The following is a 21720-nucleotide window of genomic DNA, read 5'->3' as shown; positions in this document are numbered from 1 at the left end:
TATATTCGATCTCAACCTTTGGATTCAATAAATATATAAATATAAAAAACAAAAACAAAATTGAATCTAGGTCGTTGGATCAACCAACGGCTTGTTGATCGCGATGGTCAGATCAAAGTAGCCATTGAGGCGCCTGGGAAAGGTGGCCGACAAGCCCACATGGGTGGGGCCTTGTCTGTTTGAAGGGTCACGCGCCAGGCGAGTGGGTGGGGGGGGGATTGACGCACAAATGCCGGATTTCACTCGTTTCGGTGAGGCCCACATCGAATCCTGGGCTAAATTTTGGAAGGAATTTGGCTTTTAGCTTTTAGCCCAAAGATTTGGGTTGGGTTGGTTGGATTTGGGGGGGGGGGGATAGGGGGAATTTGGCATTTAGTCCATGATTGAAGATTATCTTATAGACTAAGAAATAAAAAGTTAGTTTCCAAAAAAAAACAGAAAGAAAAAATTCAGCTTAATCACACAGCGGGCAATCGAATTTAGTATTGAATTCATCATCTACGAGATTTGAATTTAAGACCTCTCACTTTTAAGTGAAGAAAAATACAACTAGACCGTAGTACTGAGTGACACCTAGAGATGCTTTTGGTTGAGTACAATTAAAATTAACTCATCTTTGCAATCTAATTTAGGGTAATTATTTTTTGGTCAATAATTTAGGGTAATTAATAAAACATCTTTTTTCAACCCAAAAAAATGTTGGAAACAACTAAATATTTTTTGACTTCGTAGTGGGCTTTCCCTTTAATTTTATTTTGTCATGTCAGCCCAGACCAAATTAATCTGGGTAGGCAGCCCAAAGTGGTCGGATCCACACTAGTGGGTCGACTGCCGAGCCCATTCAACCCAACAACCCAACCCAAATTACATTTTTTTTTCCGGTCCAATAGTACAAGTTAACGACTACGTTCTCTGGCTTCTTCGACCTCTCGCTCTCCTCCCTCCTCTCTCTGCTCGAAGGAGGGCTTTGCCGCGCCGGCTCGCCCTGCAGCAATCACTCTCGACGAAACCCTAATCCTCAATTAATTTTGATTACCCAGCTTCTTCTTAATCTTCAAGATATTAAGAAGTTAATCAAGCAATGGCTTCAGACCAAGACGATTTCGTGTTCTACGGAACACCGATTGAGCGGGAGGAAGATTTCACCAGTCGCAAGAAGAAGTCCGTTGCCGAGGCCTCCGGTAACTTGCGTACTCTCGTTCCTTGGAAGCAAGAGGTATGCGTTTTTTCTTATCTTTTGTTTGGTTCCGGAGAAAGCTCGAGAAAGTTGAAACAATGGAGAAATTTCAATGTTATGTAGTGGAGTGTGGTAATTGAGTTTTAATGTCAGTTGTGTTGAGCTTAGAAGTTGTATGTAATTGGAGGATTGGGTTTATAGGGAAATGTGATCGGAGAGATTTTGCAATTAGTAGTTGTAGTAATGTGTTTGGTTGATGAGAAAGTTTGAAAAGGAATTTGAAAATGTGGACTTGGTTTGGGTGAACAGGGTGCATATTGAAATGGGTTGATTTCCATTTTGGAATTTTAACATTGAAGTTGATAGTTGGCGAAACTTGTATAGCGGAATTATGCTGAGTGATTAATGTGGGATGCCGGTTTTGCTATCTTTATCAGACAAACTTTATTATGCATCGCATTAAAGCTTTAATTAATTTTCAATAGTTCTGCTCACTGATTGATGTTTAAATGAACGGTCTGGGTTCGCTTTTCGGTTGACTTTTATGTCTCCAGGTTAGAGATGAAGAAGGGAGAAGGAGATTTCATGGTGCATTTAGTGGAGGGTTTTCAGCCGGCTATTACAATACGGTCGGCTCAAAAGAAGGTATCTTCTTGCTTTCCTTTGAACTAGAAATGTGTGATTCCTTTTCTTAAGAATGTTTGAGGGTAGCTAATGGTTTAAGCCATCTGAAACAAACGTGCAGGGTGGACACCGCAGACCTTTGTGTCATCGCGGAAGAACAGAGCTGAAGTCAAGCGGCAGGACATTATGAACTTTTTAGATGAAGATGAAAGAGCTGTAAGTTTGATCTTGGCTTTAACCTATTACACCTATTTCATTTATATTCTTCAACTTTTGGAATACGTTACAAAATGTCAATGTTGGAATCATCGCCTTATAGAATTGGTAAACTATGTATGTTTATGCTTATTTCATGTTTGGTTATTGTAGTTATCTAATATAAACTTTACAACGAAGGGAGTGAAAACCTATTGGTTGGAAAACCATACAACCTTTTCCAATGGTTAGTTTCAATTATGTGAAAATTCTCATCTAGCAAAAAATAGATTAAAAGTAGCAAATAGAGTTTTTTTTTTTTTAATTTTCTAATGTTGACTGTTCTCTAGAGGTCGCACTTGGTGCGATGGCAAGTGCCTTCGCCCATGAGAGGTAGGTCTCGGGTTCGAGACTTGGGAGCAGCCTCTCCATAAATGGGGGTAAGGCTAGCCGACATTCACCTCTCCCAGACCCTGCGTAAAGCGGGAGCCTTGTGCACTGAGTACGACCTTAATGTTGACTGTTCTCTAGCTCTTGAAAAATGAGTAATATACTTATGTTGTTGAGTTCTTCTAGATGATGAGGACTACTGCCAATGATTTTACTTTAGAATTAAATCAGTTTTCTGATTCTTCTTTTTAACATTTAGGAACTTGAAGGCCAATCTTTGGGGACGTCTATGCAGTTTGATACATTTGGATCTACAGCTGCTGAACTTGCTCGTAAACAAGCTGAGAAGGAACAACAGAAAAGGTTAGGGTGTTGGTCAATTGCAGTTCTAGTTTAATCAATAACCAAGTTGATAATACAAGTTAGTCATTTGGATGAAAATGATAAGGTTCTGAATACTACCCCTTGTTGTACACTGTACCCTAACCTTTAGGTTCTAGAGAGTTGTAATGCTTTCATACCATTGCTGAACAAAATTAAATTCTTCAGGTATAAGGTTGTTTGAAGTGTTAATCCCACTTTCTCTTGGAAATTTATGGTGAGAGTAGAATGATAGCATTTTAAAAATGATTTTTCTGGTTAAATGAATAAGATTAATTATCATATTTAACATAGATTTTCTTTTTTATATGTTAATGACCGTGACAGATTTTTCTTAAAATCCAGTCCTTGAAAATAGTGTCATGCATTGTTTTCTAACTTGTTGATATCTTGTTTGTCATGTATTTTAGGCCATCAGCTATTCCCGGACCAGTTCCTGATGAATTAGTTCTTCCAGCCACAGATTCTATAGGTTTGTTCCAGTAAATTTGGGTTGGTGATTGTTCAAAGAGTTTTTTTTTTAATTTTTTTAATTATTAGTTGCACATCTCTTTATACCCGTTTGCTGTTTTTGATTAGGTGTGAAGTTGCTGCTGAAGATGGGATGGCGCCATGGTCGTTCAATCAAGGATTCACATACCGATTCATCATACGGTATATATGGCTTGCAAATTCAAAATTGTTCTGAAATCAACTATTCTCGTATCGGTTTGGTTGATGTGAATGTATTATTTATTTATTTTATGACATGGAACTTAGAACATTAGTATGGGGTTCTTTGCTATAAATTTAGATTTGGCATACCTAGAATTCATATAGCATGTGCGGGACTACCAGAACACATACAGTTTCATCTGATTTCTATTGGTTAAGGTCTTTCTTTCATTGCTTACAGTCTTAAACATTTTCATGTCCTTTGTACAGATGCTCGAAGGGAAGCGCGAAAAGCATTTTTAGCATTTTCTTCCAGTGATGCAAAAGCACAGCTTGCTGACTCTGAGCCTGTTCATGGCGAAATGGAGGATCATATTGAGCTGCCTGCTAGTGATGATGTTCAATCTTCTCAAAGCACACCTGTAAGTAAATTTTCTTTTTTATGTCAGTCATTCATTTGGTTTTCTTTTATTTCTTGATTCAGTATTTGGACCGTAATGGATAATTCTATTGTGTATTTGTTTAATTCATAAGTTGAGTCAGAGTTTTGGAGCTTGTAAAAATTATTATTTAGGTATTTCAAATTTTTAGCCGACCCCACTTAGTGGGAAAAGGCTTTGCTGTTGTTGTTGTTGAGGTATTTCAAATTTCTTTTTCTAGGCAGTACACTTTTTCTCGAAGAGTTCTTGAGAACATTTTCTTTGATCATTATGATTTGTAATATTTCCTAGCTTGTGGAGCCTCCTTTTGAGGAGCAACAGCCACTGAATACTTAAATTATTCCATGGATCCGTTTGCTAATATAACTTAATTGTACTTCTGGGTTTCCAGTGATTGCTTAGCATTGCCATTGCGTCTCACCAATTTGGAGTCTGTAGTGACTGAAGAAATTCTATATCTTTTATCAAATTCAATTTTTTACAAAAATGACCTCTTTCAACATGAGATTAAAATTTCATTTTATTTCGTTGGATTCTCTCTGTGCCTTACATATTTCCTTCAGGTTTATGTTCTCTACCCAAAGCAGGACTTTCACGGATTAGGTTTTGATCCTTATAAGCATGCTCCTGAGTTCAGAGGTAAGTGATTTTCTTTTCTTTTTACAGAAAACTGGGTCATATTTCTGTGATTACGAGCAATCTAATGCATCCTAACTACTATTTTTTTATTTTTTATATTCAGAGAAAAAGAGATCACGCCTCTCTGAGAATAGGGGTATTGGATATAGAAGTGCCCGTTCAATGGACAATAATCTTTTTGGCTTCAAGTGTAAGATTTATGATCCGGATGAAAAGCATTCCTTTTGGTGTTATACTATAGGGTTCTATCCTAAGAAGCATTTTCATGGCAACTTGGTCGCGTATCCCCTTCCCATACTTAATTGGATACGATGCGCGACCGATACTCTCAGATATGCCTCCAATACGTATCGGGTGAACTGATATGTCTTTTGACTAATGGATAAGGGTATCCAACATTTGGGATACAGTTATCCAAATTTTCGGATACGTATCAGGCTGAGAAGGATTGAATTATAGCCTTCCTGCGCAATTGCAGATCCACAGATCTGTTGAATATCGTGAGGAAGAAGACGGTAGCATCTGATAATCCTCTTTATTTTCACACATCTAAACGCTACAGTTTCAGTTTCATGTGTCGTACTCAGTTAGTGGCCACTGCCACTCAGCCCAACCACAACCATACGTGTAAAGGTTAAAAAAAATTAAATGCAATTCCTTTCCAATTTGTTTGGTCTCCTATATATCTTGTAAATATACCATAAATTATCTATAATATGCTTTTCTTGTATCTTATAAGTTAGTAATAGATACTTTCAATAGTAATGATAACAATTACTAAATGTTAATATATAATTTAAATTGTCGTGTCCATGCCGAAGAGTATCCTAGTTTTTAATAATTTGTTATATTGCCATGTCGTATTGTATCGTTGCCATAACGGTATCCGTTCTTCATAGGTTTTGTCCTCTTATTGCTTTTATTTGATTGCACGGATTGGTTTCTCAACTTATGATTGATTTATCTTGTTATTCATCAGCAGGAAAGGTTGCTCCTGGTTTTGGAATTGGAGCACTTGAAGAACTTGATGCTGAAGATGAGGATGTTTATAATTCTGGTTAGTGTTATTGTAACAAATAATCAATCTTTGCAGTAATTATAGTTATTATAGAGTCATTGCATAGAATCACTTTGTGTTTTTGGTGCTGGTCTTTTCCTACTATGTTTTCTGGGAGAAACTACTGAAGATGTGATTTATTTAATCTAAGCTTTCCCTTCCGCTTTATTCGGACCACAGATTGCTCCGTTGCATTATTTTTCTTCATTTTGCGTGATATATCTTACAGCTTGTGATTTACTGGGTAAAGGGGTATGGTTCAATAGTGATTAGACCTGTTAGTCAGATTCATTTTGGGCTAACCAGATTACCTTTTTGTTGAAATATTATTCGTTATAATGCTCAAGTTCTTGCAATTGTACTTTTCGTTCAGGTTATGGCTTTGAGGAAACTTATGTTGAAGATATTGATGATGAGCCTTCAAGATCAATCATGGATAGCAAGCAAAAGTCCGTTCGAAAGGAACCAGGTGGTCTCTCTGGATTTAGACTTGCATCTAATTCGGACTACCAACATGAGAGGTAATCAGAGGTTTTAGTTTTATATGCATGTGAGTATGCAGAAAAGAGTGATTCTTCCGCTTGTTCATTTCTGAATACATAAACACTAACTATTACTCTGGGATTTGTTCCAGATTTGATCCTCCTGTAGTACCAAAAGATTTTGTACCCAACCATAAATTTTCTGGGTCTCTTGATAGTGGCTGCAAGCTTGGAGATCCTGGTCCCACAGAAGTCTCTCCTCCAGAGGATAATAATCTGAAACTCTTAATTGACGGGGTCGCAACTTTAGTAGCTCGATGTGGTAAATTATTTGAGGATCTCTCTAGAGAGAAAAATCAGTCAAATCCCTTGTTTAGTTTTCTAGTTGGAGGGAATGGCCATGATTATTATGCAAGGAAACTGTGGGAGGAGCGGCAGAAGCAAGGCAATCACACCAAGGAGATATTGGATGGTAAATTGTCTCCACGAAAGCAGAAGATGACAGCAGAGAGCCGTGGAAAATTTTTAGGGGAAAGGCCTTTGGAACGAAGCTCCAAAGAGTCAAGTTCATCTGTTGCTTCTGAAGAGGCCATTCAGCTTCAGTACAACCTTTCAGATACATTTACTAAACCTGCATTAGATGTGAGTACAATACATCTTGCTTGTCTGCTTTCTCAAATGTTTATGTATGCAAGTTGTTTGCGAATCTAGATTGTAATGTCCTTGGTTTACTTAAGCATTGCCTTAGCTACCAATAGTTTTTCATATTTTTATGAATGAATGAATGAAAGAACTGGGCTGTTTGTGTTGCTCAAGGAAAGTTTTAGATTTTCTCACTTTGTTTTATGTGTTGAATGTAGGGTGAGATGCTGGAAGTTGCAAAACCCTTCAACGATGATCCTGCAAAGCAAGAAAGGTTTGAGCGGTTTCTCAAGGAGAAATACCAAGGAGGACTTCGATCTACTGAGTCTGGTGGAGCTAGTCATATGTCAGAAGCAGTTCGTGCTCGTGAGAGATTAGACTTTGAGGCTGCAGCTGATGCAATACAGAAAGGGAAGTGGAGTAAAGAAAGCAAACTCTCCACATCACAGTTCATGGATTTTTTATCTGCTGGAGCCATGCAGTTTACTTCTGGGGGATCAGCGGTACGTTTTGCTGGTGTTTTTCAGATTTTGGTTTTGTAAACATGTATTGTTATTCTTTATATAAATAATTAATTGGTTCTTAATTTTTGAAAACAGCAAGCCAAAGACACTCAAACTGAAAATTCTATAAAAAAGGAAGTTCGCATAAAACGCACAGAATATCAGTGGCGTCCTTCACCTATTTTATGCAAACGTTTTGATCTCATTGATCCTTTCATGGGGAAGGTGCAGTTGAATACTCTTCTCTTTAACTCCTGCTCTCTCTCTCTCTCTCTCTCTCTCTCTCTCTCTCTCTCTCTCTCTCTCTCTCTCTCTCTCTCTCTCTACATTTTTCTTAACACCATACCTTAAACATATGATACTGTCACATGCAGCCACCACCAGCACCCCGGATGAAGAGCAAAATGGAAACTCTGATTTTTACATCAGATTCTGGAAAAGACACAAAAGCAGAAGAAACTGTAATTGTAAAGAGTGACTACATCCCTGTTGTTCAATCTAATGCCCAAGGAATAAGCAAAGATGTAGTTGACGAGGAAAGCGCAGTTGAGGTTGAAGTTGAAAACGTCGAGAAGCCAGTTGACCTTTACAAGGTGCTTTAAACACAAATTCAGTGATTTGTTTTTACATGCACATGCTAGACGTAACACATGCCTAATATTAATCTTCATTTGTGTGCAGGCTATATTTTCTGATGACGAGGACGATGATGAGGATACCTCTGTTTCCAACGGGGTGGGTAATCCAGAGAAGAAGGTTGAAGCAGCCAATACAACATTAAACCGTTTGATCGCAGGCGACTTTTTGGAATCCTTAGGAAAAGAACTAGGCCTAGAGGTTCCCCCTGAGCTGCCCTCATCAACGAACAAAGCCAGGACTTCTTCGCCTCCCAAAGGAGCTGGTTCAGGATCTTCCAGTATCCTGCCAGTTGATAATAAGCCGCCTTCCACCCATGAGATTCCGCGCAGACCAGAAATTTCTCAGGAGGCTCCGCGTGACAATGCTGAACCTTTTAATGGTAACTTGACGGGTAATTCAGCGAGAAGCAATGGCAAAAACGCAGAGATGGGTGCTTTGGGAAATCAGTTTGACAAGATTATTTTTCGGAAAGCACATCAAGATGATAGGAAGGACAAAACACCCTCAAGCCGGCACCACAATGTGAGCAGCAGTTCACCATCAGAAGATGAAAGGAGCAGAAGGCGCTCTAGGGGACATCGGCACAGACACGGTGATTCAGATAGCGATTCATCCAGCGATCATCAGGACCGCCACCGTTCTAGGTCCAAAGTTAAGAAGAAAGGATCCTCTCGAGAAAAGAGCAGTAGTAGCAGAAAACGCTCGAAGCATCATAAACGTCGAAGCAGAGACTCCCCTGAGAAGGAACGTTCAGAATCCAGGAGAGACAAGCACAGAAGGCGAGATTGAACGCGACGTACTACTTCCTTAAACAGTGGAACTATTTGCACAAGTTATGGAATGACGGCCGTATGACAGCCCATGTTCCGACGGCGCTCGCCTTTCGAAACTTCTAATTGAAATTAGATTGTTCTTGGAGAGCAGGATTCATCTTGTATGCGTAAGAGTTTGAAACATTACTTTGGATGTAATGTTGGGTGGAAGTAATGTTGTGTCATAATACACCCAGTCAGAATCCGTATCATTAAAATTTGATTCCACAGTTACAAATAGAGACCCACTTTAAAAGTTATAATAACTTCAGTCGTTGGATTAATTTTCAATGACACGGATTTCCTGATTGGATGAATTAGGAGGAAGGGATTCGGAGATGATCCCTTTCCTTGTCTTTGAGGTAATATATGTACGGTTAGTGGGTATATTTGCAAAATTAGAAATTTCCACGACTCGAACGCTCGCCCATGAACCAGAGAATGAAAAAGTTGGTATATCCTTAGCAAAATAAAACAAGGTGTAAAGAAACAAGATTCGTGGACGGTTATATCCCTATCTCAATCTCACTTTAACTCGATACGCAGTTCTTATTTAGGTAAACTAACGAAAAAGATTTAAAAATTTAGAGTTTTAACGTTAATGATAAAATTAATAGTATTGTGATTGATTTTTTTATGTAAAAATATAATTTTTTGTTAAAATAAACATTATATAAAGTTTTTCGTTAAAATTCTGTTTTTATTTCTCTGTCCTACTCATCAAATGCTGACATTACGGATGAGATAAAGAACTGAAGATATTTTAGTCGATTACATTATAGAATCTTCTTACTTTTGGCAAAGTAGAAATCTCTCAATGAAAGAGAAAAGGAAAAAGACTTTGTCGTATATTATATGGCCCACAATTAAGCCGAGTAATTATAACTGTTAGTCAAACTTAACAGGCAAACCTGCACTGATTAATTAATCAAAGGTAAATTGCCATCTGAACTCCACAAATACTTTCTCAGTTTGAATTGACGGCCTGAATTATGTTTTTATGTAAATTAATTCTCTGAATTATTTAAAATTAATTAATTAATTCCTTACAGTTAAATTCAATAAAGTTTCATTCTTTATCATCATACTGGCACAAATTTACTCTCAATAGTGATTCATATGTCTTTCACGTGTTAGTATTTAATGACAAAGTGAATTAAATTTCATCTAATCAGTTAAGGGTTAATTAACTAATTATTAATAGTTTAAGAAATTAATTTACTAAAAAAATAATTATAAGAGTTAATTTTGTTAAAATAATAATTCACGGAGTTAACGGCAGTTTGCTCTCGATAGATATAAGAGCATGTGATTGGTTTTGTTTAACCCTCCCATCTCACTTTCTAAACGACAGACGTTTTTAATTATTTTTGGTCGCTCTCATTTTTCTTTTTTTTTTTAATTTTTTTTAATTTTGCTTATTTCCTCTGATAGCTCCGTTTCAGTCAGCTACCACTAGCTTTTCCTTGCATATCACATTTTTTATTTGCAGGAATATTTTTGCTTCATTTTTATTCAAAAGATCCCAAATTACAATAATATTTTTTTTATTTAGAAACAAACGTTATTATCTACACTAATAAGGAAGGGGTGAGTTTAGCTTCACAATGAGCTAATAATAATGTGGTTCAAAATCGTAAATCGCGTTTAGTAAGAATCGAACATAAGACATCTCACTTACAAGTGAAGAACCACTAGACTGTAGAACTAGGTGGCAAATTACAATAATATTAATTAGATATGATTTTCACACTTTTTTTTTTTCATTCATATTATTCATTTTTCAATTGTTAAATTGGATAAAGTAAAGAAGAATCAAATGACGTAAATGATCATATATGTGCAAAGGAGAAAATGTTTCGGCTTTTTAGTCAAAATGATTCATGAAATTGATATAACTCCTCACTTTTGTATTTGACAATGAAAATCGATAGAATTGGTTTATGAGTTTGCCCACTGTAAATCATTTTGAAGGGGTTGGTTTGACAAAAATACCCTTAAAAACATGGTCACGGGGTTGTTCACTTGACAATTTAACGATAACATCTATAAATTTTTCATGGAATGACCAAAACAAACTCATGGACCATTTCTATCGATTTTTATTGTTAGAGACTCAAATGAGAAGTTATACCGATACTAAAAAGCTGAAAAGTCCCCTATTATTAATTTCTTTTTAGAGTTGTACATTCGATGTACACACCCTTCTTAAAAGAAAAAAATTATATGCACTGTCATGTGAAAAAGTTTTATTTTTCTTTTTTGTCAATATTTTTTTATTCAATCTTACCTTGTGAGAAAATTAAGCCTAATTAGTTATAGACAAATATCTTTACAGACCTTCTAGAAGGCTTGATCCGTACGCCACGTATCTCTCTCCAACTTAAACTTTTTTACAATGACAAAAAGTCGTTTATTTAATTCCCCGAGATATAGAGCTGTTGAATTTTTATACAGCAGTTTGCTTCAGATAGCATTTTAAAGGTTGAAACATCAATAACAAGAAAGCTTTTTTCTATTAAGTGAGGTCGGCTATACGAATCTTAGAACGTCATTATATTAGGTTCTGTGTCATGTCCTCCCTTAGATCCAAGTACTTTGAGTCTTTTTTTTTAGAGTTTTCCAAAGTTTTTATAGGTCTTCTTCTATCTCTTCGATCCTAGACCTCTGTTTCGTAGTTGCATCGTCTAACCAAAGCATCAATAGACTTTCTTTGCACGAGTCCAAATTTTAAAGGTTGAAACGATTCTTTAAATCTCTTTCCCTTTCATACATTTATTAATTAACAACTCTTGTCAAATTTTCAAGTTTGAAACCATTATTTAAATCTCTTTCCCTTTCATACATTTATTAATTAACAACTCTTGGCAGATGAGTTTCCACTCTCTCTCTCTCTCTCTTATCAAAGTTTGGTGCTTCTCTAGCTACAAGTCAAAACTGGCAAGCTAGCCATCGCCCAGCTGCTTCACATAAAACACAGAAGGAAAAGAAAAAGAAAAAATCAAAATCCGAAAAATAAGGTGAAAAGCACAGTTGAAGCAATGCCTTCTTGTCCTCTTTCATAAAGTTGAACACTTTGTGAATTTTGATTGCAAAGTTTCAGTCTTTTTCTTCTGGGACTTCAGAATTCTAGCTCAGCAAGTTCTTTTCCTGCTGGGTTTTGCTGGGTTTCTTGCTGGGTTTGCAGATCATTCTGTTTTCTGAATTGGGTAAGTTTCTGTTTCTGAGATTTGTTCTCAAAAACTGGTTCTTTGGTGGATTGAGAAAATTGTTTGACTGGGTGGGGGATTGTGGTGGCTGTGTGCACCCGTTTATGTGTTGAAGTGGTGGATTGAGCAAAATGGGAGGTGGGAGTAGAAGAAGAAGAAGGCATCATTTTGGCAGAATCCATGCTTTTTCATGTGGGAAAGCTTCCTTCAATGGCGAACATTCACGGATTGGCGGCCCTGGGTTCTCGAGGGTAGTTTACTGTAATGACCCTGAGTGCTTGGAGGCCACGCTTCGGAACTACGAGGGCAATTATGTCAGAACAACTAAGTATACACTTGCTACATTCTTGCCCAAGGCAGTGTTCGAGCAGTTCAGAAGGGTTGCCAATTTGTACTTCCTCATTTGTGCAATTCTATCTTTTACGCCGCTTTCGCCTTACACCGCCGTTAGCACCGTCCTCCCTCTCGTCGTCGTGATCGGAGTTACGATGGGGAAGGAGGCTGTTGAAGATTGGAGGAGGAAAAAACAGGTATACTTTTTATGTTAATAACATGTTTGGTGCATTTTTCATGTGGTATAAGATGTATAGAAATTCTCTGCACAGAACGTCACGCTTTGAGACAACCTCGTTTCGACTTAAATTTTGTAACTTTGATCTCATTTGGTAACAGGGTTTGATTGTTCGGTGTATAGAATGTTCGTTTAGATCTTCGATTTTAGTTTCTGAGTATCAAAATTTAGAACTAATCTGAGGTTAGAAACCAAAAGACTAAGCTCAGAGTAATGACTGTATAGGTTAAAACAATCAACCATGTCAATAACTGCGACCAAAATTGAAGAAAATCGAGTAGAAGTGAAGTTTTCTCGACGTGTCATGTCTTTGAGAAAGACAGGGCGTCCTGGATTTGACTATATTTAGTGCTATTAGTAATGGTAAAACAGTTTTGTAATCTAGTTTGTAAAACTGTGATCAGGACATTGAAATGAACAACCGAAAAGTTAAGGTGCATCGTGGTGAGGGCACTTTTGAGCTTACCAAATGGAGGGATTTGAAAGTTGGGGATATAGTGAAGGTCGAAAAGGACGAGTTTTTTCCTGCTGATCTTATCTTACTTTCATCAAGCTATGATGAAGCGCTTTGCTATGTTGAGACCACCAACCTTGATGGGGAGACTAATTTGAAACTAAAACAAGCACTGGAAGGAACTTCTAATCTGCACGAAGACTCGAGCTTTGAGAATTTCAAGGCTGTAATCAGATGTGAAGACCCAAATGCAAATTTGTATTCATTTGTTGGCACTATGGAGATTGAAGATCAACCGTACCCTCTTACGCCACAGCAGCTTCTTCTTCGTGACTCCAAGCTGCGAAACACTGATTTTATATATGGGGTGGTAATCTTTACAGGTCACGATACAAAAGTTATGCAGAATTCAACAGATCCTCCTTCTAAGAGAAGCAAAGTTGAGAAGCGGATGGATAAAATTATCTACTTCTTGTTTTTCCTCTTAGTTCTGATGTCTTTTGTTGGGGCAATTGTCTTCGGGGTTAATACTAGTAAAGACCTGGATGATGGGAAATTGATCAGATGGTACCTCAGACCAGATGATACCACAGTTTACTATGATCCGACAAGGGCACCGCTTGCAGCAGTTTTGCAATTTTTAACTGCCATTATGCTGTATAGTTATTTGATCCCCATTTCCTTGTATGTGTCAATAGAAATTGTCAAAGTTCTTCAATGCACTTTCATAAACCAGGATGTGCACATGTACTATGAGGAAACTGACAAGCCAGCCCGAGCGCTTACTTCAAACTTGAATGAAGAACTTGGCCAAGTTGATACTATACTTTCAGATAAAACCGGAACATTAACTTGCAACTCAATGGAATTTATCAAGTGTTCTATTGCTGGCACTGCTTACGGGCGTGGAGTTACTGAAGTTGAGAGAGCTTTAGCTAGGAGAAAAGGCGAGGAGTTGACAGAAGAAGAGATCCATGCTGAAGAATTGAGTGAAGCCACATCGATAAAAGGCTTTAATTTTATGGATGAAAGGATCATGAATGGAAAATGGGTTAATGAGCCTCGCGCAGATGTAATCCAGAAGTTTCTGCAGTTACTTGCAATCTGTCATACTGCAATACCTGAAGTTGATGAAGAAACCGGAATTGTATCATATGAAGCTGAATCACCAGATGAGGCCGCTTTTGTGATTGCAGCAAGAGAGTTTGGGTTTGAATTTTATGAAAGGAGTCAAGGAAGCATCTCATTGCATGAGTTAGACCCTATTTACGGAAGAAAAATTGAAAGGTATGCTTCTTGCATTTCAGTTTAGCTGCTATATGATATATGTTATTCTCAAGCTATTGTTGAATTTTCATAAATAAATATTTAACTGTGTACATTTTCCTTTTTTCAGAACTTATAAACTTTTGAACATATTGGAGTTTAGTAGTTCAAGAAAGCGGATGTCCGTAATTGTAAGAAATGAAGAGGGAAGGATACTACTGCTATGCAAAGGCGCTGACAGGTCTGTTAACTTACTCCTTGCTAGTCTAATTGAGTTTCTTGATAATCAAATGAAATTGTGTTTGTTGTATCATGCATTATATATAATGTGCTTATTCCACAAACAGTGTCATGTTTGAAAGACTTGCAAATAACGGAAGGGAGTTTGAAGATAAGACTAGGGAACACATTAACGAGTATGCTGATGCTGGTTTGAGGACTTTGGTACTTGCATATCGCGAACTTGACGAAGAAGAATATGATGAGTTCAACAAAGAATTCACTGAGGCCAAAACGTTGGTGAGTTCAGATCAGGAGGAAATTGTCGAGGAAGTTTCAGAGAAGATCGAGAGGGATTTGATTCTTCTCGGTGCTACTGCAGTTGAAGACAAACTTCAAAATGGGGTGCGTTTTAATTTTTACTGGTAGTCTGGTACTGCTCGTGATGACTTTGTTGGAGATTTGTATAACATTCAAGACTAAATATCATTTTTTTCTTTTGTTCTTTTCTGTGCTGAACAGGTTCCCGAATGCATTGACAAGCTTGCTCAGGCGGGAATTAAAATATGGGTTTTGACTGGAGATAAAATGGAGACAGCGATTAATATTGGGTAGATGATTAGTGAACAGTTTTGTATCAGAAAATGGATTTCAGTATACAAATATTTCTCACTGCATACCTTTTTGCTTGTTTTTCTCTTTCCAGATATGCGTGCAGTTTGCTTAGACAAGGAATGAAACGAATAGTAATAAGTTCTGAGACTGCAGAAGCTAAAGCATTAGAGAAGGTGGAGGATAAGACGGCAGTAACCAAGGTAAACCTAATTTCTTTTGCAATATTCTTCTTTCTTCCACTTCAGCTCTCTTATGGCGTAATATGTGATTCAGGCTGTAGTGCTGTAAATGGATTATAGATTCGTGTTTTAGTTACTGCATTGACACTTAAATCGGACTTTTAACATGCTAGGGTTCGAAACTGTTCTCTCTTGGCTGATAAAATGTCATGCTGTGAGAGTTTAATGAAACCATGCTGATTGTACAGGCATTGAAGGAAAGCGTAGTCCATCAAATAAGTCAGGGAAAGGCCTTGCTTGCTGCACCAGAAGAGAACTCTGAGGCATTGGCTTTGATCATTGATGGGAATTCCCTCACTTATGCCTTAGAGAACGATGTCAAGGACCTCTTTCTAGAGCTTGCCATCGGCTGCGCATCTGTTATATGCTGTCGTTCATCTCCCAAGCAGAAAGCACTTGTAAGTTTTTCCCCTTTGCCTCCACTAAATAAGTTCCAAAAGTATAAAATCATTTTCTTAGATATATGGTTTTGTAAAGAATTAAGTCCTAAATAGTTCTATTTAAAATAATGCAGGTTACAAGGCTGGTAAAAGATAAAACTGGCAACACAACTCTGGCCATTGGTGATGGGGCAAATGATGTTGGAATGCTTCAAGAAGCAGATATCGGAGTTGGTATCAGTGGTGTTGAAGGAATGCAGGTAAATTCTTAACAAATTGCACTCATCATCTGTTACTTCTATTTCAAATTTCTTCCGCATGATGAATTCTGACTTATCCTTTCTGCCAATCAAAAATTTCAGGCAGTCATGTCAAGCGACATTGCAATTGCACAGTTCCGATTTTTGGAGCGCCTGCTACTTGTACATGGCCATTGGTGTTACAGAAGAATCTCATCAATGGTAAATTCTTTTCTTTCTAGAATTCAAATAATAGCTTTTTTTTCATCTCATTTTCTTTGTATTAATCTGTAATACATTCAGAAGCTATTCTGAATTCCATCATTCTTGTTAGACAACTATTAGACGTCAAAAACTTTAGTTATATGAAATACAGACTTCTTATATTTAGAATTTATATGTACAATTATAGTATATGTTGTTGACATACTTCTTTTCTTGTCTAACAGATATGCTATTTCTTCTACAAGAACATTGCTTTTGGCTTCACCATTTTCTTCTATCAGATCTATGCTTCATTCTCCGGCCAAACTGCGTACAATGATTGGTATCTGTCACTATACAATGTCTTCTTCACGTCACTTCCGGTGATTGCCTTGGGAGTTTTTGACCAAGATGTCTCGGCCAAGTTATGTCTCAAGGTAGGTCCTCCTTACTTGAAAAGATAACTGGTGAGAAATTCATGAGTCTTATTTGCAATCAGAAATATAGCATATGATCCTATGGTGATCTTTAGTCTCTCTCTCTCTCTCTCTCTCTCTCTCTCTCTCTCTTACAGTTCCCGCTATTGTACCAAGAAGGTACACAAAATGTCTTATTTAGCTGGCTCCGGATACTTGGATGGGCAATGAATGGGGTGGTGACTGCTACCCTAGTCTTCTTCTTCTGCCTTGTGGCAATGGGCAGTCAAGCCTTTCGTAAAGGCGGGCAAGTGGTTGGCTTGGAAATCTTTGGTGCGACGATGTACTCATGTGTGGTATGGGTCGTCAACTGTCAGATGGCGCTGTCCATCAACTACTTCACTTACATACAACATCTCTTCATCTGGGGTGGCATTGTGTTATGGTATATATTCCAGTTGGGATATGGAGCCCTTGACCCCGACATATCGACCACTGCATATAAGGTGTTCATTGAAGCCTGCGCACCGGCTCCGTTTTATTGGCTTCTCACACTGTTTGTTTTGATCTCTTCCCTCCTGCCATACTTCATTTACGCAGCCATCCAAATGCGGTTTTTCCCAATGTTTCACCAGATGATACAGTGGATAAGAACAGACGGGCAATCAGATGACCCCGAGTTCTGTCAAATGGTGCGGCAGAGATCCCTAAGAAGCACAACAGTAGGTTACACAGCCCGCATCGAAGCAACATCTAGACGCTTTGGAGAGAAGCTCGAGGTTCATTAATCAGCGGCCTTGTTTTCACGTTCCTATCCAAAGAATGTACATTATACCAGTAAGAAGTTTCTTCTCTTCTACATAATGGTTCAAGAGCATCTTCCCAGAGATGAGGGTTTGACTCGAACCTGAAGCACTCGTGTCCTTCCAAGTTTTTCGCGTAGGATAGTTCGGTTTCTCGAAGCTCCAAAGATCTACGCTTTAATGTTCATGTAGAGAATAGTATAGTCAAAATATTGTATCATGTATGAAGTATCCGATGTATCATAAACCACAATGTTCAATAAAGAAAGGGTTAGCGAATGTTTGAGATTGCTTTGGAAAAGCGCTTGCATATAAATAAAGGGTAAAGTGAATAGTATCATGATTGACTTTTTAGTGTTAAAATGTGGTTTTTCGTTAGTGAACAGTACCTGAAACTTTTCGTTAAAGTTTCCATTAATGAAACGTATAAAGAAAAAAAAGTACTCAGATTGTCAGTTTGTTGGTCAGAAATTAGTCAAAATCGTAACAAGGATTCAAAATCTACGTCAGTCAATAAGCAGGTGAGAAGATTTTCTGTTCTTTTTTCTGTTTTGTTTGGAAAATGCAGTAGAGATGAACATGTACCATCAGATTTCTATAGATCAAACCTCAGGTCATGAGGCAGCAAGGCCTAGAAAACTCGACGCCGATTTCGCCATTATTGTAGCAAATTCATTGAAACTAATGACACCATCTCCATCCGTATCAGCCTCTTTGATCGTCTCCGTCACCTCCTTATACGTCAACGGTTGCCCCATTTTCGCCATGGACCATGCCAGCTCTGCCGCAGTAATGTAACCGTTGCCGTCATGTTCAAAAGAGCGAAAAACCTCCAAGAGTTGCTTTTGGTTTACCATAATCTCCTCGTCCATGTCGGGCAATATGGCACTGACCAGCCCGTCGAATTCCACGGAGCCATTGCCGTTTGCATCCATGTTGGCTAGGAGGACGTGGACTTGGTCACCGGAGGACTTGAGGCCGAGCGAGCGGAGGAGGGTGGTGAGCTCCAAGATGGTGAGGCTGCCGTCGGAGTCCATGTCGAATCTTGCAAATATGTCTCTTAGCTGGTTGATTTGATCAACTCGTAGTGCAGGCATTAGGGTTATAAATAGGGGTGTAGTATCCGCACATCTCTTTTTACTTCTCACACCTCCTTTTAATTTTCGACCGTTGGATTAGATGAATTGAAGAAGATCAACACATAGAAATTAACAAAGGGTGTGAGAAGTAAAAATGGGTGTGGATAGCACACCCCTATAAATATTGTTACAACAAAAAAAGTGATACAATGCGCCAACAGTTAATGAGAACGTATGGTTTGTAGCACAATGTGGCAATATATTTGGTATTAGGAGGTGGTTGTGGAGGCGGAGGAGATGAAGGTGGTGGTTTGGTTTGGCGTGTTGAGAGAGAGAGAGAGAGAGAGAGAGAGAGAGAGAGAGAGAGAGAGAGGTGGTTTTTTGGGTGGTGAATGGAATTTGAAGGCTAAAATATGGTGTGGGGGAAGACAACTAAGGACTGGAACATGAGTCGGTGGTTTCTTTTTTGCCTTTTTTGTCACACGCATAGGGAATCATATGAATAGAAGGCTTCTTGGAAGGAAGCTAAATTTTGGGCCCTTTTTCTTGAGTTGATTAAATTATTTTAACCTCTTACACATGTTTAATTTTGATCGTTAATTCTATTTGACTTATTTAATTTAATGGTCGAAAATTATAAGGGGTGTGATAATTACTCTTCCTTTAGAATATCTGTAAACGTGGTGTATAGTTCTAAAGTATATTATAATACGAGTGACGACATAGTTTGATACATCGTCTTTAAATTGTATATTTTAAAAAAAATTACACGTGTTATAGTTTGCATAACACAACGTGACTGTATTTCAGTTGAAAATTTTATCGTATTGTTGAATCAAAGCAGCTGAATTAAGGGAAAAGATTAATTAAGGATGTGCAAGGCTGGATCCATGCATGCAAGTCAAACCAAATCTTTATCCTTAGTAACACTTTCAACCATGATTCCCATGTACAGCCCAGTTGAGGTGTCTTGCTTTCTAAACCTTCAACACTGCTTCCAATCCAATTAATATATATACCAAATAATAATACAAAGAAATCATACCACAGAAATTTAAATTTGTTTTAAATAGAATCGAAATAATTTGATTGATCAATAAAACCACAGAATTAACATGGGATTTTAAATTGGAGCTCCATTTAAATTTGTAACGGACTTTACTTTTTGTTATTTCTTGAATAATTTTCTGCAACCGTGTCTATCAAAATTAAAACAAAGTCAATCAACATTTATGCTAAATATTATACATGATACCTCCTAAGAACCTAAAGAATATTGTACATGATATTAATCAATTTCTCATTAATACAAGATTAATACATGACCAAATACAAGATTAATATTGTACATGATATCAATCAATTTCTCATTAATTATGTGACCAAATACAAGAACCTTAAGAATGTTATAGATTAGCAGATGACGCTTTATCGCAAAGGCGGAAAGCAATAATACTTATGCATTATAGTGTTCAATTCCCATTGATCTCCTCCCCCTAACATTTAACAATTTAACCCCATCTCCCAATTAGAACATTACATCTTCAAAATATACAATCAAGCCTTCTGGGGAGGAACTTCATGGTCACCTTCTTTAACCCTAGCATCACCTTTCTTTTCTTGACTAAGATCCATGACCATCACCTTTGATCCAACTTCGAGGTCATGATGAGCAACCATGCACTGCAGCTGCCGGCACTTGCGCTTCAACCACCCGAAACAATCGATTCTATCCCTGATGCTCTCCACCGGAGTCGGTACCATCTGATCACGAGTCAGCCTCCGGCCCAAAAAGCACGACAGAACTGCGAGGATGGTTAGGACGGAGATCACTGCAAAGAATGGCCCAATGGAACCCGAAGACGAAGAAGAAGAAGAAACTAAGGGTACTGCTTGGGGAATATTATTACTGCTACCACCACCACCCCAGATTTGATCGCCCGCTGAACCAGGCAATGTTTGTGATGTTGTTTCCATGGCTATAGAAATTTTTGAAGCAGACAATCAAGTTGCATTTAGATGCAAATATATAGCTATATATATATATAGAGAGAGAGAGAGAGAGAGAGAGAGAGAGAGATGTATACATATGTACATAGTACAAATTTAATGTATAATTTTTGGTGGCCATAGCTTCACTGCATGCTTGTATGAGTGGAAGACATGATGGAAAGTGGCAAAAGCAGTGACTTTTCTTTTCATATCTTTTTGTTTAATCTTCTTTTTTATTTGAGGATGTGGAGTTTTACTTTAGCTTGCGTGGAGATGGCCACATCCATAAAAGCTGACTTTACATCACCCTTTTATTAAATTTCTTATCCATCAAGTTTACTTAATGATTAATCTAAATGACAAGTCTCTTTCGTTGTTTGGGAAGAATTTAACGAAATTATAGGTCTTGTTTCACTTTGTCCTCTGAATTTTTAATTTGACTTTGAACCTCTCTAAACTTTATATTCGTTCAAATGTCATTTGATCGTTAGTTTATCAGTTATTTCATCAAATTAAGGGATTATTTTGTCCACTTTGAACAATAGAAGTCTCTGATTTTAATGCAAAAGGGTAACTTGTTGTGTCGATTCTTAACATAGAATGCAGCTGTGGAAGTTGGAAAAATATTTGAGTAGGTCAAATTTGTGAAGTGTAGTTCAATTTTGTAAATAAGATGACACCAAATAGTGAAGAAAAAAAAAAGCAAGTCCAAATAATATGTAGCCCCAATAGAAAGAGTAAGGATCCTTGTCAAACACTAAAGCCACGTTTACTAATCCGTAATCAAATTGAGAGGAATTGGATTGAGGGGGAATTGGATTGAGGAGGAATTGAAATGAGGTGGAATCAGAATCTGATTCCTGTTGAAGTTGTTTACTAAAACTTACAGGAATCGGAGTAGGAATGATGTTGAGTCCATATAAGTTGTTTACTAATTCATTTCAATCGGAATGAAAACTAGGTTGATTACTATATTGCCCTTACATAAATAAATTATTTTCATACTAATTAATTTAATTTAATTCTTAATTAAATTTATATAATAAAATTCATCTATATAAGCATGTATAAATAGGTTTTATTTATTTATTAAAAGATGGCAAGAATGATGTTGAGTCCATATAAGTTGTTTACTAATTCACTTCAATCGGAATGAAAACTAAGTTGATGACTAAATTGCCCTTACATAAATAAATTATTTTCATACTAATTAATTAAATTAAATTCTTAATTAAATTTATATAATACAATTATCTATATAAAAATATATAAATAGGTTTTATTTATTTATTAAAAATGACATAATGAGTGTCAAATAAATGGCAATGTTGGGATAATAAGAAACAAGTAAGGGCATAAATGGAATAAAAGATGCATTCCTGATTCCCTTGCCCTTAGG

At 37.3% G+C, this 21720-nt stretch overlaps 4 protein-coding genes across 4 annotated transcripts; 2 read left to right on the top strand and 2 right to left on the bottom strand.

The window, feature by feature from the left end:
* Positions 1-918: 918 nt before the first annotated feature.
* LOC126599430 (G patch domain-containing protein TGH) lies at positions 919-9049 on the top strand. Its single transcript, XM_050265805.1, has 16 exons — positions 919-1216; positions 1732-1822; positions 1923-2017; positions 2646-2749; positions 3178-3239; positions 3347-3421; positions 3692-3843; positions 4425-4500; positions 4604-4690; positions 5480-5557; positions 5931-6078; positions 6192-6681; positions 6900-7184; positions 7281-7409; positions 7559-7777; positions 7866-9049. The coding sequence occupies exons 1-16, from the start codon at positions 1082-1084 to the stop codon at positions 8610-8612; spliced, it is 2973 nt and encodes a 990-aa protein (XP_050121762.1). The 5' UTR covers positions 919-1081; the 3' UTR covers positions 8613-9049.
* A 2463-nt stretch (positions 9050-11512) lies between these two features.
* Positions 11513-17529, top strand: LOC126599429 (putative phospholipid-transporting ATPase 9). Its single transcript, XM_050265804.1, has 11 exons — positions 11513-12374; positions 12820-14156; positions 14266-14376; positions 14483-14759; positions 14877-14965; positions 15061-15169; positions 15397-15606; positions 15723-15848; positions 15951-16049; positions 16277-16468; positions 16606-17529. The coding sequence occupies exons 1-11, from the start codon at positions 11976-11978 to the stop codon at positions 17233-17235; spliced, it is 3579 nt and encodes a 1192-aa protein (XP_050121761.1). The 5' UTR covers positions 11513-11975; the 3' UTR covers positions 17236-17529.
* A 251-nt stretch (positions 17530-17780) lies between these two features.
* On the bottom strand, positions 17781-18697 carry LOC126599443 (probable calcium-binding protein CML15). The gene has a single exon (XM_050265819.1). The coding sequence runs from the start codon at positions 18345-18347 to the stop codon at positions 17865-17867; it is 483 nt and encodes a 160-aa protein (XP_050121776.1). The 5' UTR covers positions 18348-18697; the 3' UTR covers positions 17781-17864.
* A 915-nt stretch (positions 18698-19612) lies between these two features.
* Positions 19613-20365, bottom strand: LOC126599445 (uncharacterized). The gene has a single exon (XM_050265822.1). It carries the CDS (start codon positions 20304-20306, stop codon positions 19887-19889), a length of 420 nt encoding a protein of 139 aa, XP_050121779.1. The 5' UTR covers positions 20307-20365; the 3' UTR covers positions 19613-19886.
* Positions 20366-21720: the final 1355 nt, after the last annotated feature.

The sequence above is a fragment of the Malus sylvestris genome, chromosome 14 (genome assembly GCF_916048215.2).
Source record: "Malus sylvestris chromosome 14, drMalSylv7.2, whole genome shotgun sequence".
Lineage (NCBI taxonomy): Eukaryota > Viridiplantae > Streptophyta > Magnoliopsida > Rosales > Rosaceae > Malus > Malus sylvestris.
This window is presented reverse-complemented; position numbering and strand designations above follow the sequence as displayed.